General features: G+C 37.2%; 4 protein-coding genes across 6 annotated transcripts; 2 read left to right on the top strand and 2 right to left on the bottom strand.

Annotated features, from left to right (window-relative positions):
• The first annotated feature begins 162 nt into the window (after positions 1-162).
• On the top strand, positions 163-5,187 carry PLE (Microtubule associated protein (MAP65/ASE1) family protein). Of its 3 annotated transcripts, none has more exons than XM_088804994.1 (14): positions 163-384; positions 1,359-1,442; positions 1,580-1,786; positions 1,875-2,126; positions 2,220-2,429; positions 2,523-2,678; positions 2,802-2,961; positions 3,062-3,213; positions 3,298-3,385; positions 3,577-3,650; positions 3,742-3,816; positions 3,982-4,261; positions 4,531-4,616; positions 4,707-5,187. In XM_088804994.1, the coding sequence occupies exons 2-14, from the start codon at positions 1,371-1,373 to the stop codon at positions 4,986-4,988; spliced, it is 2,094 nt and encodes a 697-aa protein (XP_088661120.1). In that variant the 5' UTR covers positions 163-384; positions 1,359-1,370; the 3' UTR covers positions 4,989-5,187. The 3 variants fall into 3 exon arrangements, with proteins under 3 accessions (XP_088661120.1, XP_017972905.2, XP_017972904.2); XM_018117416.2 differs by adding an exon at positions 950-1,006 and having other exon boundaries at positions 165-384; positions 4,531-5,187; XM_018117415.2 differs by having other exon boundaries at positions 165-384; positions 4,531-5,187.
• Positions 5,188-5,984: 797 nt separating this feature from the next.
• LOC18605412 (AT hook motif DNA-binding family protein) lies at positions 5,985-10,633 on the top strand. The gene is made up of 5 exons (XM_018117520.2): positions 5,985-6,837; positions 8,141-8,208; positions 8,929-9,060; positions 9,552-9,713; positions 10,031-10,633. The coding sequence occupies exons 1-5, from the start codon at positions 6,471-6,473 to the stop codon at positions 10,325-10,327; spliced, it is 1,026 nt and encodes a 341-aa protein (XP_017973009.2). The 5' UTR covers positions 5,985-6,470; the 3' UTR covers positions 10,328-10,633.
• A 601-nt stretch (positions 10,634-11,234) lies between these two features.
• LOC148763792 (uncharacterized) lies at positions 11,235-12,240 on the bottom strand. Its single transcript, XM_088804795.1, has one exon. It carries the CDS (start codon positions 12,073-12,075, stop codon positions 11,671-11,673), a length of 405 nt encoding a protein of 134 aa, XP_088660921.1. The 5' UTR covers positions 12,076-12,240; the 3' UTR covers positions 11,235-11,670.
• Positions 12,241-13,116: 876 nt separating this feature from the next.
• On the bottom strand, positions 13,117-14,804 carry LOC18605410 (rRNA processing protein-like protein). The gene is made up of 2 exons (XM_007038397.3): positions 14,689-14,804; positions 13,117-14,128 (listed from the first exon to the last, which is right to left on the bottom strand). Exon 2 carries the CDS (start codon positions 14,116-14,118, stop codon positions 13,228-13,230), a length of 891 nt encoding a protein of 296 aa, XP_007038459.1. The 5' UTR covers positions 14,119-14,128; positions 14,689-14,804; the 3' UTR covers positions 13,117-13,227.
• Between the last annotated feature and the right edge of the window lie 1,337 nt (positions 14,805-16,141).

Here is a 16,141-nt window from a genome sequence, read left to right as displayed (position 1 = left end):
TATCGACCGCTGGATTTCGGGTCATAAGATAATCCGACGGTGTTAATTTGTATGAATCCAGTGCAGATGGGTACATACAATCGCGGCCTCCCCCTCGTGGGATTTGAAATTCAAATCGCCTGGGTTCCTAGCGAATCCAATCCCTATCATCAATAATAACAAATCCATAACAAGCGCTCTTCAACGGTCCTTTTTCAATAAACGCCTTCACTCTCTCTGTCTCTCTCTCTCAACCTTTGGTCCTCTTTGTTGCAAATCGAAAATTCAAACCTTAATTCTCGCGTTTTTTAGGTTAGCCTGCATCTTCTGACGAAATTTCACTCTTGCTAACAGAAAGATACCTTGGAGAGGAAAAATTGTTCGTTTCAATCTCTCTTTGTTCAGGTTTGTCTTCATCTCTCCACTTTTTTTCTTTTCTTTTCTTTTTGCTCTGGTTTTTTTTCCCTTCAATTTCTTATTGCCATATTTGGCTGATGAGAAATTGAAGGGAAAAAAAAAAAAAACAAAAGCATGAGGAGAGCTTAAAGCTTATATCTGCTGTTCTTCATTTAATAATAGCTCATTGTGAGTTTCTAATGATTAATAACTAACATGTTTGGAAGGAGATCATGATTTAGCGTGTTATCTAGAGGTAATCAAGATAGTAAAATCCATGCAATTAATCTTTACCTCAAGACTTTAGGTCGAAAGCTTTGGCGCTTGCAGTTGATGTCTTATAGTAAGATTTTGATGGCATTAGGGTTGATCTCATGGTCATGGATCAAATGTCATCTATGTCTTTCAAATGGTCATTTTCTCTTTTCTTTGACATTTTCATCGTAAGATTTTTCTTTTTTGTGGTCAATTCCTGGTTAGATTTCATTTTATATTTAATTTAGAAAAACTATGAAAATCCAGAGTCCTATGTACTGCGTGTTTGCCTAAACTAGTAACATTTCTTAATGTCCAGAACAACCACTTAATCGAACTTGGATGCTGCTGTCTTGAGATATCCTTAAATTTCAAGGTATAGATGTCCTGAACAAAGTTACTTTGTCTGTTTGTCATTTTTGGCAGTTATAAATTTAGCCTATGACTTTGTGTAGCTATGTTTTTGTTTCGAAACATGAAATAAGTATCAATTTTCATGTTCCAATGCAAGCTTAAAGCTTGAGGTTGTCTACTAACTGACTGAAACATTGTTTTTCCATTTCATTGTTCTCAATCTACCAGCTAAAATTGATCCGAACCAGTGTTGGCAATATTTTACAGTTTTATATACCATCCGGAACATCAGTTCTTGTTTTTTCTTTGTGCTTGCTATATTGTGCCTATAATTATGGACGTCTTCTGATTTGTGAAGATATTGGTTATGGCAGGAATTATTCATCATGTCTACTCCAAAAAATGATCCACTTCTTCAGGTGGAAACAACGTGTGGAACCCTTCTATACGAACTTCAGGTATTTAGCAAGATGATTCCCCTTTTTTTGTAGTTTTATTCTCCCAGTTCAAGAATGTCTTTTTAACTGTCATATTTGTATTCTATATTTTAACACAATCTAACATTTATACTTCCATGATTACTTGAAAAAATTAGATAATCTGGGATGAAGTCGGGGAGACAGACTCTGACAGGGATAAAATGCTGCTGGAGCTCGAACAAGAGTGCCTGGAAGTATACAGAAGAAAGGTGGATCAAGCAAATCGCTGCAGAGCTCAGCTAAGACAGACAATTGCCGATTCTGAAGCCGAACTTGCTGCCATCTGTTCGGCAATGGGGGAGAGGCCAGTGCATATTAGGCAGGTCAGCAATGAAATGATAACAAACACTGGATGAAAATTTTCTGATTAGATTGGGCTATTTACTTATGTTATGGGTCAAACTTTTTCAGTCTGATCAAAACTCTGGAAGCTTGAAGGAGGAGCTCAGGAAAATTCTTCCACAATTGGAGGAGATGAGGAAAAGGAAGGTCGAAAGAAGAAATCAGTTCATAGAAGTTTTAGAACAAACACAAAAGATCACAAATGAGATTTATGGATCCACAGAATCAGTTTCTTTGAAAACAGTTGTAGATGAAACTGACTTATCCTTAAGGAAGCTTGAAGAATTGCATAGACAGCTCCATGAACTTCAAAAAGAGAAGGTAAACTTTTTGTTTTTCATTTCTTTATTGTTTCCACTTTCCACCTTGTATGGTCATGACAAAAGCTCGCTGATAAATCTCTCTCTTGTACAGAGTGATCGTCTGAAGCAGGTTCAGGACCACCTTCATATGTTGAACTCACTCTGCTCGGTTATGGGTATGGATTTCAAGCTCACAGTTAGTGAGGTCCATCCTAGTTTAGGAGACTCTGACGGATTGAGGAGTATTAGCAATAATACAATTGAGAAGTTGGCTATAGCAATTAAAAAGTTACGGGAAGTTAAGATACAGAGAATGCAAAGGGTAAAAATGTTAATTTCAGCCTTTCGTATATTGCAAAATCTTCTCGCCCTCCATTTCTCTTGTCCATAATAGTTATTCTTTGACCCTTGCCAGCTTCAAGATCTTGCTACCACCATGTTGGAGTTATGGAATCTAATGGATACACCTATTGAGGAGCAGCAGATGTTTCAGAATGTTACCTGTAATATAGCTGCTTCAGAACATGAAATTACTGAACCCAACACTCTCTCTGTGGATTTCATCAACTATGTAAGTGATGCACGTTTAATGCCACTTTTACTGATCTTCTGTTGCTTCTCTTGGTTCTATAATTTTGTAATAGTAAGTGCTTTACTGCAGACTATAGAGAAGTAAACATGATATAACTTGCAGGTTGAGGCAGAAGTTTCTCGGTTGGAAGAGTTAAAGTCAAGCAAAATGAAAGAGCTTGTCCTCAAGAAGAGATCAGAGCTAGAGGATATCTGTAGAAAAACACACCTGGTTCCAGATTCAGACAGTGCGATAGAAGATGCCATTGAAGCTATTGAGTCTGGTACACACTAATGGCTATCGTTATAATATGAGTTATATTTCAATTCCAACCCCCGCTCCCCCTCTTCCTACCAAATGTCATTTCTTACTTTTATATCCAGGGGCTGTGGATGCTGCTACCATACTAGAACAAATTGAACTTCAAATTGCTAAGGTTAAAGAGGAAGCTTTTAGCAGGAAAGAAATACTTGAAAAGGTGGAGAAATGGTTGACGGCATGTGATGAGGAGTGTTGGCTGGAGGAATATAACAGGGTGTGTGTTTTTGTCATCTCTTCGGAGTGTTAATTTTTTTTATCCTACCATAATTTCCTCATTTAAATGTCTCTTATTCAACAGGATGAAAACCGATACAATGCAGGAAAAGGTGCTCATCTTACACTCAAGCGTGCTGAGAAAGCTCGATCCTTGGTTAATAAACTTCCAGGTATATAGTACATTCTAGAAAAAAGGTTGAGAAAGTTTAGATGTCACACAGCTAAGCTTAGTTTTCTGAGTATGGTATCACATCATGAAGCCCAATTTTTTGAGGTTCCTTCCAATCAATTTCTATTTCCTACATATTTTAAGTAGAATTAGTTAACACAGTGCTGAGGTTGTTTTATAATATTAACTTAGGAATGGTGGAGGCATTGGCTTCAAAGACCCTGGCATGGGAAAAGGAGAGAGAGATCAAATTTATGTATGATGGTGTGAGTACTCTTACGAGTTACACCCTTGAATCTTCATATTCTAGATTTGCTTACACTGTTGGTATCTAACTGACCCTTTTACGCTATCCAGATTCGTCTGCTTTCTATGCTTGAAGAGTATACTATTTTACGACAAGAGAAAGAGCAGGAAAGGCGTAGATTGCGGGTATGGGTCTGTCATTATTCTAAACTTATTGTCAAATCTCAGTGCATGTATACATGCTAGTTCACCAAGTTATGAGCCATGCTTTATCTAATTATGGACTCATTATGGGCGTTTTCCTTGTTGAAACTGAGCTAATTGTCATGCACTATTATTTTTATGCTTCAGGACCAGAAGAAACTTCAGGGACAGCTAATAGCGGAGCAAGAGGCGCTCTATGGGTCAAAGCCAAGCCCATCAAAGCCCCAGAGTGTAAAAAAGGGTCCTAGGTTTTCAACTGGAGGTGCAAGCAATAGAAGAGTCTCCTTGGGAGGAGCAATGCTTCCCAATCATAAACCTGATTCACTTCACTCTGCAAAGGCTACTCCCCAAACACGTCCTAGTAAGAAAACTGAGCGAATTTTTCAAAATGACCTTCAAGATGATGCCCTTCCAGCTTACTCAGCTGGTAAGTTCTCTGTCTCTGCTTGTTACAACCAAGAACATCTTAACTGCTTCATAAAAAAAATTACAATCAACAATTGTCTATGCAAAGCATCTTGAATATTTTAAAAGGGCGATTAGTTTAAATTGCGAACCTAGGACTTTTTTGTTTGTGCCATTTTTTTGGGGCAGTCTCCCCAATCTCCCTTAGTGTTAAGTGATTCAGTGTTACTTGCCAAAACGTACTGGATTCTCAATAAAAATTTATTTACTACATTTTTCAACATTTTGCAGTTAGGAGAGGCCTGGACATTGCTGACATTCCTGTGCGAAAGCACTCTTCCAGTGCTGTAAACGCTAATGAACTAGAGTCACCATTGGTTCGTAAGCCATTCTCGCCCATCTCTTCCACAGTATCATCAAAAGCCAATATGACAAACATGCTAGAAGATAATGGTGACACTTTACAGAAAACGATTCCGACTAAGGATCTGTCATACACTACTCCCTTGAAGACAACTTCTTTGGTTGACGAAGAGAATACGACACCAAAGGCAATGCCTATTCCTGTGCCCTCCACACCTTCAACAGCGTCTATTCCGATGCAGACAGCCATGACCCCAGCTCCGCCGATACCTTTCATTACCAAGCCAGCAGAAGAAATGCCTGAAGAGATTGAACAGTCCTTCGAGGAAAGAAGGCTTGCTTTTCTGCTTTCTAAAACACAAATAACATCACTGATACAAGTATGATGTTTCATAAAACCTTGGTTGGAACTGAAAATCAAATTGATTTTATTCGTTTCTGTTTCCTCTCCGGTTTGTAATGGCACAAGTCAATTATAATTGGCTGTTCTGCTGTGTATGTAGTCTGCGAGCGTGAGCGTGGACGAAAATGTTGCAACAGTTCTTCTGACTAATGCGAGCTTTCAAATTCCAGTATGCTTGAACATATCAATATTCCCTCCCAATCAATGATAAGGGTTTTCATTTGGAAAATGATCCTCAAGTTTTGGTATTTAATTTGGAACTCCGTCGGCGTTCCGATTGAACATTACTGCTTCCTTGTACACAAGCCATTGCATTTTCATTTTTGGTGAAAATTTGATTCGTTTTCTTATATTTGTACGGACAAAAATCTTTGTCTCCCTCATGTTTAAAGGTTATGGTAATAAGAGAGACAAGCACTGCATAATTTGCTTCTTCTACATATCAGGTTTCCAAGCTGTTTCTACATTTCTGTTTCCTTAATTTTTTTTTCCTTTTTCCTGTTTTTTTGGGCAAAAGGCATAAGTCGGAGTTGCAAGTTTACAGTGGCATTAACAGTAGATTTCTTAAAATAAGAGGGTATTTAGTTTAAATTAGTATAGTCAACTTTAGTTTAACTGAAAAGACAAAGAAGATGTCAGTACTTGGAAAATGGCACGGCTCCAGCGCTAGCTTTACAGCTCTAAAATATATTTTTTAAAGCTTTAAATAATTAAAAAATGCAATTTTAAAATGGAAAAGTTTTTTTCTTTTTCCCAAATTTTCATTTTCTTTAAGCATCCAAAATTTTCTATCTTTTGCAGCTTATTAAATCACCTTTGTTAAATTTCCAAGACGGACGTGAACCATTTTCTTAACCAAAATTCATACTTTGAATTTTGCAATTAAAATAATATTAATTAAATTCACAATATTAAATCATATATACTATATTTTCATTTTTTAATAATTTTTTAATTTTTCCAATTTTTTCTACTTTATTTATTTCTCTTCCTTTTCCTGCAAAACCCTAAATTCTTGTTTCCTGAACAAATTCATCTCGTACACCGAAAAGTTTGCATTTTTCTTCTCTGTAATTCTTAATAATTTTTTTGTTGAATTTTTTGTCAGCATTTTCAAGCTCTGTGTATTCTCTGCAATGGTGAAGATTTAAGCCACAAAAGTGTGTTTTTCACAAAGAAAAGTGAACCCAATTTCATGCTCATAAAACTGGGTTTCTTTTGATCTTTGAATTCTAATCAAAGTTGTTTTTTTAACATTTTTTTTTGCTTGTACGTTTGTTTACTCTGTAATTCAGCTGAAGTTTTGTTTTTGATTTTTTTTCTTCAAAATTAACTCTTTTGAACCCTCTGATCACTCAAATTTGAAAGAGAGTTTGAATCTTTAATGCGTAGGTTGTAGGGTTTTAGGCAGCTGGGGGTTTTCTGGGTTTTTTTTTATTGCTTTCTTGATCTAAAACATATGTGAATGGAGGACAAAGAGGGACCATCGCCCGGGGTCACAGTGAAAGGAGATGAAGCTCCAGAGGGCTACCACGTGGCACCCAGAACGGAAAACCCTACTCCATATGCGGGGCCCACAATGCAGGCCACCGCTGCACCTCCGGCGAGAGTAGCAGCCCCGCCGGGACCTAGCACCGGCTCAGAAATGAAGAAAAAAAGAGGCAGACCAAGAAAGTACAGACCAGATGGGTCTTTGGCAATGACATTGTCGCCGATGCCGATATCGTCGTCGATTCCACTGGGCGGAGAGTTTTCCCCTTGGAAACGGGGAAGAGGGCGGCCGGTTGACGCGGTCAAAAAGTCACATAAGTATGAGTTCGAAAGCAGCCCAGGTATTTTCAAAATGAATAATTTGTTTCTATTCTTTTTTTGTTTGCTTTCTAATCTTGGAAGAGGCTTTTAACTGATGTTTTCACTGTTACATTGGATATCGGGATCTGGGGTAAAAAATCTGTGTTAAAAAGTTAAGAGTTTCGACTCACGTTATTAATGGTTGGTAGTGTGAAAAGCTAGAGGCATTCTTTTTTTAATTTCTGGGGAGAGGGATAAATGGATAATTCATTGATTTGAGTTTTTAGGAGTCAATAGAGATTGTGTTTTTGTGGGGTTTGAAATGGGAGTGGGACCGTTATATCTGATTCTAGCCCCTATCTGGAATTAATGGTAGTTATTGGAGGACAAGATGATTTGATGATGATGTTGCAAACGAAGGGAATCTGAATATCTCTCTTGTCCAGAGTACTGTACTTGCCTTTGGACAGGGAAAATGGTAAGGTACCAGAATATTAGTCAAGGTGCAAGTGCCACCTTGTTTTGTGCTTTAGTTGGTAAGGTAAAATATACTCATTAGAGGCTTTGAGCTGACTAGGTCCACACCTCGTTGACCTGGTAATTAATTTTAACAGACCTGCTGACTGTGGTGAAATCATCATACTTGCTATTAGGAAATCACAAAAAGAAACAACAATGAAGAAGTGCATCATCTTCAATCATATTAGGGAAATTCAGGGTAAAAATGGACCCTACCGTAATTTGTCTTGGTTTGGAGTTTGGACCATTTGACCTCAAACATGAACCTCAAGACAATATTTCTGAAAATTGAATTGACCTTGCTAAAGTTTTCATTTAACATTCTTAGTATGCAAAATATCTGTAAGGTTCTGCGGTGCAGTTCCTGCTATACTCCTAATTCCTTTGCATCTCAGTCATTAGATGAAACTGGAAGTACAATTACTGTCTTGACTCCATAGTACTGTTAAGCACCATGATGAATGTATATATTTACTTTACTCTTGCGCTAGAACGCCTCTTTTCCAGTTTTCCATCTCCTTACCCAAGCAGTATGTTAGATAGAATTAAGCTTAACTGCAATATAGGAGTCGTGCTACACTTTTATGTGCTTTGGTGAATAGCCAGTTAACTTGGATGTCAATGATACTGAATTTTTTCTCATCCCCTCTTTGGACTTAGGTACCCAGCAAGAGGATCTAGTTTTACTATGACTCTGCTTGGTTATTTGATCTTTAAAAAGTTTATTTATTGATAAGACAAAGTTTTAATTTTGAGATACAATCAACATGCTGCAAAAAAATGTGCCACTTTATTTTTGTTTACTAATTTGAATACTTTTTATAGGTGACGGAATCGCGTATTTTGTGGGGGCAAATTTCACACCTCATGTGATCACTGTAAATGCTGGTGAGGTATGCCCCGGTAACATATCTTGTCACAATGAGTAAAGGGCATTTTGCTTTATTATTGTATAGTGTTTCCTTCTGTGTTTAAGCAGAAAAAAAAAAATTCTCTGAACTGTTTTTTTCTGCCTCACATGTGGCTCTAGAGAGGAAATAAATTCTCATAATGGAGGAAAGTAGTTGCTTCTGCACAGTTATATAATGATTAAAAAAATGTTCAAGTTTGTATTTCCCTGATTCCTGTTAAATCTTCACTCTTTTTTCTCCCTCTTTGTATTGGGTTTTATTATCCCAACTCCTTCCAAGAGTCTATGTTTCCAAGAATGGAACAAATTCATTAAACACAACCACACCCCCACCCCCCCCCCCCCCCCCCCCCAAAAAAAAAAAAAAAAACAAAATTCTTATGACTGTCTTGGTTAGTTACAGAATTTTGTTATAATATTTTGTATAGAACCAATGGGATAAATAAATGCATATCTGTAGTCAAGCAAATAAAGAAATATAGAAATACATTCATGTTACATTAATAAGTAGTACCTTTTTTCTTTTATCTTTGGTACTACTTTGGTGGATGTTAATTGCACAATAATCCAATTTTCTTCTTTTATATATAGACATGCACATATATACATACATATGTATCTCTTACTTTAGAAAGGTGACTTTTTCTTACATCTTTCAGCTATTATGTTTTTTTTCATCTTACTTTCCTTATCATTGTTATAGGATGTTACAATGAAGGTGATGTCTTTTTCTCAACAAGGAGCTCGTGCTATCTGCATTCTCTCTGCAAATGGCACTATTTCGAATGTTACCCTTCGGCAGCCTACTTCATCTGGTGGTACTCTGACATATGAGGTGTGTCCCTTCATCCTCCATTAATATGAGTTCAAGTGCATAAGGATGCATGAAATTTTAGTTACTAGGCTTCCTTGTTTTATTGAGGCCCATTAAACCAGTTGAGAAGACCAGTTTGGGTTTACTTCTAAGGCAGAGGGGCAACTCCAGGGGATGGGTGTTAGTTTCCTTAGAAGGTCAATATGTGATATGCTTTGAAGCTTTTATTTTCACTTAATTCTGCAAGAAGGGCAGAAAAACATGTGGCATCTCCATAGAACTCAGTTTTACGTGGATGCACGTATTAAGATGGCTTTATTTATGAGGCTACTTTGTGCCTCATTTGCACCCAAAAAGTAACTTACGACCAGTCTAGATCCACTCAAACTTGCTTAGCTTTTGTATTAGAGGAAGCTTCCAAGCCTGGACAGTTAGTGTTATCAAGCGTTTGTTATTGTTTTATCCACATAGCTGTAAAGTAATAATCCCCAGCTTCTTTATTATTTCTCCAGGGACGTTTTGAGATCCTTTCCTTGTCTGGTTCATTTATGCCTACTGAGAATGCTGGAACAAAGAGTAGATCTGGTGGGATGAGTGTTTCATTGGCAGGCCCAGATGGTCGTGTTTTAGGAGGGGGACTTGCTGGTCTGTTGGTAGCAGCTGGTCCTGTGCAGGTAAAACCATATTCTTTGAAAGATCAAAAAAAAAAAAAAAAAGAGAGGCAAAGAACAAAGAAGTTGAAGGTCATTAAGTCGTTCAAAATTTCTAAATGTACACACAAGGTTTCCATATGTTTTGATGATATCTTGTTTTGGAAGGAAAATTCAGACAGTTGATATTGACATAAAATATTAGCAAAAACTCAATGGTTAAATGTTATATCAAAGGATGTAGAATACTGCAACCCAGGCCAGTGGACAATACTAGCAATAAATACAAGGAGCACTGTCATTGTCTAATACCTTCTTTCTCAATCGTTTTGAGTGAACAGGTTGTTGTGGGCAGTTTCCTACCGGGTCACCAGCAGGAGCAGAAGCACAAGAAACAGAGAACTGAACCTGCAGCAGCTGTTGTGAGCCCTACAGCTGTGCATACGATGTCTACAGAAGAAATTAAGGTGTCCTATGGTGGAGTAAGGCCAATTCTCACCTCTCCATTCCCTGGAGACAATTTGGGTACTTTGAACCCTATCCAGGCCTTTAGAAACTCTGCTATTGACAATAAATCATCTTCAGCTGGAGAGGAATCAAAAGGCCACAGTCTATCACAGTGTGAGGTTTCCAGTTGATAGCATCCGCAAGCCAGAAGCTGGTTTGTCGTCATTGTTCTTTTTGCATCAGTTAGGCTCCTAAGTCAACCTTGTCCAAAACCACTATAAGCTCATTGGCTTCTTACCAAGGGAAAAGTAGGTTTAACATCTTGATGGTTTTAACCCATAATTGTACTCTGTCTCGTTAAGTTTAGGTAGTATTTCTAGTTTGTTAGGATCAGTTTGCGGCTGTTGTCATGGTGTATGGTGTATTTTCAAGTGTTGTCTTACTCATTGGTGTAAAATTTTATGAAATGATTGAAACCTGGTGTGCCATTCTTCTGATTTTAAGTGCCATGTATCTGAATGATTTGAAGGTTTAATTGCATTGTTGTTTTGATGATGGTTTGTAGAAACTCAAGACCCTTAATTGAATATAATTCACAAAATCCCGCATCCCACAATTTCAAGTTTGCCACAAAGATATTTGACCCTTAATTGAATATATTTCACTTTAGAATTTATTACAAATCTCAAAGATAATTTGACCTTTCCAAAGCTCGCCTTACAGTGTTTATGGCTAGTTGGGCCTCTGCAATGCTAATATTATTATACAACCTCAAAACTTATTTTCTTGGTCAATTTCAACTCAAAATCTGCCTTGTCTGACTCCATCCATACTTGCAGAAGATTATGTTCGAGGGAAGAATAAAAAGTCAGGCCAGGCCTCATCATCAAGATAACAAAGTTGCCAGTAGTAATAAATATGGCCATTTTATTATTTCATTGAATTTGAGAGTAAGATTAGTTCAAAAGACTGCCTTATCCTTACTATTTTTCTAATGAACCTTATAGTTTAATGGTCAAGAACACGGCAGTTGGGCAGCATAGAGAGAAAAAGAATCCTTCTTCAGTCAGCTCAACTTGCTTATATAAATGCCCTCGCTTCGCTTGTAAAGTATGCAAAGTCCTTTTTATACTTGAAACAAATTCTCTTGACGAGATTAACATACGTACATGAAGAGCATCTATTTCTCAGGCATGCCCCAGGTAGACAGGTTGAATCATTTTCTCCCTTTGCTTTCTTCCCTTATCCATGTGAGGAAGAAGCATTAAAGTCGATACGGATAATTTTGAACAAAATAAGGGTTTACTTTCATTTTATTCTTCCTTCCATCATCGAAATTTACAGGCTTCAGTTACAGGAGGCAGAGTAGAATTCTAAACAAAGCTGCAGAAAGTTTTGCTGCTCTCAACTATCAAGCTAAAAAACTCATGTGTAAAAGAAAAAAAAGGAGGAATTTCCTGAAGCCATGACCCATCAATTTAAACGAAGGATTCAGGCATGATCTAAAGAAGATATATGCATTGAAGATGTATCTTTAAGCTGAAATAGACATGCCTAACTTTTCTGCTTTCCATTCTCTGTTGACCTTGGCGATAAATTCTTCTACTCTTCTCCTTAGCTCATCATCTTCATCAGTAACGATGATATTGTTGCCATTAATATCATTTTTGTTCCCTTTGTTGTCCTCAGTAGCTGTCTCATAGGCACCTGGCACGCTACCGGCATTCATGGCTCGTTCACGTAGGTCAGGTGATTGCTTAACCTCTGCGTCTTGCTTATGATATGCAGGTGTTGAGAGAAGAATTTCATAGTCTTGATCGAAGCTGGAACCATGCTTCGAACCCATGAGGATCATAACAATGATCAAATTGAAGAGACAGAAAACATAAAGATTGTTGGAAACAGCTTGGCTTATCAAATCCAATGTAGAATCAAGCATGGTTGCGACAAAAGAACCAAAAAAAAAAATAAGGGACCAGAAAATGAAGCGAGGAGAAAAAGGGCAACAGCTAATCAAAAGATACTGGCATTACCAGGGGATTTAAGGCTATTTATAGCGCTGCACGGTCTAAGAAAAAAGAGTGGATGAGAAGCTTTTGTGGCAGAAAGTGTTGAGTGAAAGCTATAATTTAATAGGAGCTGACAAATTATATAATGTTGTTGATCAATGATTAATGGTTTGTTTTACCCAAAAAAATCATTAATCTATTGGTGGTTTGGGACAATTGCGAGGTGGGGCTTCCCTTCATTTTACTAGTCCCAAATCCTGCACATGGAACGGAACCTTCTCCGTCTCCCGTACTCTTTTGTGTCATCAATGGATTAGCCTTGGGTAATTTCTGGCTCTTACAACGAAGCAAAGTCTACTAGAAACTTTTTGTTTTCTCCGATGAATGAGAACGAGTAGAACGAGGCAATCAAGAAACGGGCGGATCAAAATGACAAATTTCTCTTATACCGTAAGATAACTGATGATTGTTCGTTAGAAATTTGACTTCCCATATATAAATCATGTTAATTGAACATTTTGAGTTCAAAATTCGAGTACATTGTACAAATTAAGAATCATGGAAGAATCTGTCATGATAGAATTCAGAATCGGATGACAGTACAATCAAACACCAACTACCTTGCATTATTGGCCTGTTTTGTATTTTTTTCTCTCCGGATAACATATTGGCATTATTCTTTGGCAAACTTGGATTTCTTGTGGGAAGAAAATTGCATAATCCAGTTGTTGAGTTCACTTCTGAGGCCTGAGCAGCATTGGCTGAAGCAATTCCTATGCTTCCAATGTCATTTTTTTCTGATGCGAAACAAGGGTTGGATCAAGAATCAAGTTGGGAGGTTCATTGCACACTAATGATCTTGATTCAACATTACTAGTCATAATATAATTTATGTATATAGGATAATTTTCTTTGTAAATTCCAGCCAGAAAATATAGTTAACTAATATCACGACTTCAAACTACCATTACTCAACGCGAACATCAAAAAGAAAATTAATACTTAAAGATGAAACAACAGCTTAAAGTTTACATAAAAGCAAAAATGAAAAGCCCAGGAGTGAGGACAGGTCCTAGCTGTTATCACCTTCTCCTTTTCTTATTTCCTGCAACACTGCCTTTACTGAAGCCTCTCAGATCATTCGTGGTTTCAGCAGTGTTCTGCTTCTTCAAACCTTTCCTCCCTCCAAATCCAAACTTTGAATTCCTGAACTCCCTGTTTTTTCCATTCTTACCCTTTCCACCACCTTGCTTTGCCTTCCCTCCAGAGCGATCCCCTGGAAACACCCCTGGCCTTTTCTTGCCTGACCTCTCAAATGCTTTACCATCTTCGAAACCCAAGTCTAGCTCACTATCTTTGCCACCTGCAGGGAAGCCACTCTGCTGCCTGTGCTTCCTCCACTTCTTAACTGATTCAATCTCTTGTTTTTTCTGCTTAGCTCTTTCTTTCAACTTCTCAGCTTGAACCTCTTTAGCAATTCTCTTGGCCTCTCTAGCCTTCCTTCTCTCCTCAGCCTCTTCAATCTGTCTCTTTTGTGCCAAAAGCCTGCCCTTCACCTTATGCATGTGGGCATCTGTTTTAACCATCTCTGCATAATAGTCAGGAGGCCTAAGGAAAGGTAGCCCCATTGACTGAAACTTCTCAAACGCCAACCTTGTCCCCTCCAATGCCTGTGTGTAGAAAGCAAGCTCTCTTGCCAGGTCATCATTCACATCCACCTCTTTCTCTTGGTCAATATCAAAGGAAAGCTTGTGCATCCAGTCAACGTTTTCTGGCCAGCTGATATCTTGAAGTTTCTCAATGAGGCCATCCCTATTGTATATAGAGTTCTTCGAAGGCTCGGCCAACTTCACATCTTCCTCTTCTGATTCCGACCCAGATTCAGACTCTTCCTCCCTAAGATCATCCATTACATTATCATCTTCCTCCGAATTCTCAGTTAGTAAGGTTGATTTTTTACTTGGTAGTCCCATTGAGTAAAACCTACCATTAAAGCGAGGGAAATTCAAAAACTCATTAGCAGGATCCAAATAGGATACAGTAATTTTTGTACACTACTTTTTTAAACCCCATAAGGTAATCACAATCATGAGCGACCAGGCAAAGAAAAATAGCAGACCAAAATCGCTATTGCTTCTTCCAAGAAAGAAAATACCCATTAACCTATTAAATTTCTGTTAACCAGGTGTAAAAGTAATTCACCGCAAAGACAGCACAGGACACCCAACAGAGTGAATCAATTTTCCAAAACAAAATATCAAACAGAAAAAGGGTGCCACAAAGCTTCCTAAACTTCGAGTCAGAGCACAAGACAATCCTAGATTTACAAGAAGTTACATTGGACTAAACCAGATACCAGAGTAAGAAAAAACAAGACAAAAGCAATCAAAACCTGATACCTGATATCAATATTCGTGATTTCCAGAAGAAACAATAAATGCACATACCTAAGTAAAATCCTATCATTTCATACTTCAAGAGTTGGAAACAATAAAAGAGAAATACGAGAAGTGGAAAAGCAAGTAAAATGGAGAAGAAAATACCACTATGCAAGTCGCCGGCTCTCCAAAACCTCAGCAAAACCCTAGGCTGCTCAGAGTCGCAATTTCCAAGCCGAAGCTATTTGTTTAGGCGAGGAGAACACCAGTTGGGCTGCAGGAGACCTAGTTAGCCTTTACATTTAAACAAATTAAAAGCCCATTTAATGTAGGGACAGGGCCATCTGCATTTTATTCTTATGCTGGGCCCACACAAATTGCACTCTGAATTTCTCTTTTTTGGGCACCGATTCTGAACAAGATCACTGTTTAAAGAGGCTCAATCCTTCTAGTTCTACCTGGTTGTTTGTCTAGCTACTTGTTCGAGCTCAAATTTTACTCTAAAATCAATTTTAGATAAACCCTCTCACCAAAAATATCAAGGTAAAATATCTACGCTCCCAAGTTTTGATAAAAATTATACAAATATTTATTAATTTTTAAAATAAATATTATCTCAAAAAAATATTTTTTGTTAGATATATAAATTTAACCGTTAATCAACGATTAATATTTTTGTCAACTTGACAAATATAAAAAAATAATTTTATTTTGATTAATTTTTATAATTATTAGTATATAATTTTATTATTTATTATTTTTTTATTAATTTAAAAAAACCTCCCTATTTTGGAAGCACCAGAGCTCCCTAAGGGAGCCCAATGCTCCCTAACCTTTGCAGCATCGGTCGGTGCTTTTTATTTTTAGAGAGTATCCTTTTTTTTATTTTTTTAAAATATAATAATTTAAAAATTAATAAAATAAATAAATATTTTAATTTTTTTTATAATTTTTTTATAATTTTTATTAACTGTTTTTGCATTTTTGAAACGAAATATTTATTTTAAAAATTAATAAATTATCGTGTAATTTCAATTAAAATGTAAGAGATAAAAATATTTTACCCAAAATATTTCTAACAAATAATTAAACTCTTTATGAATAATTGGCTCTTATCAATCCGTAGACTCCTAGTAGTACACGCAAAAATTGAGGTGTCACACATATACACCCAAAAAGAAAAATCAATCTAGTCACCCTGATAATTACAACAACTTGGGGACACAAGTAACCCCGAATTCTATTCTACATGAAAAATGGCCTTAAATGGCAGGGACAGAGTGGAGATGACCAATTTTGAACCCAACAAGCCATTAGTTGGAGGCGTCTTGGTGAAATAATACAGAATTGAATGCCCTCAGCCTGATTCACATGGCTAGAAAATATATCACCCTCGACGAGAAACTATCAAGTTCCTTGGGTAGACAGGCTTGCTAAGTGCTACAAATATAGCAACAACGGGAGCATTTATCAACAACTCTGACCCTAGCAAAGTATGTAGTCATTTCCACTGGGTTTACAACGTAAACGTCAATTTAATATCACTCCCCAGTCCCCACGCCTTAACTTCCCATGGGCGGACAAGACCTGGGACATGAAAGTGTCGTTCAATAATTTC

The sequence above is a fragment of the Theobroma cacao genome, chromosome 3 (genome assembly GCF_053813885.1).
Source record: "Theobroma cacao isolate CCN51 chromosome 3, ASM5381388v1, whole genome shotgun sequence".
Lineage (NCBI taxonomy): Eukaryota > Viridiplantae > Streptophyta > Magnoliopsida > Malvales > Malvaceae > Theobroma > Theobroma cacao.
The sequence above is the reverse complement of the archived record's forward strand: the minus strand, read 5'-3'. Positions and strand labels throughout refer to the sequence as shown.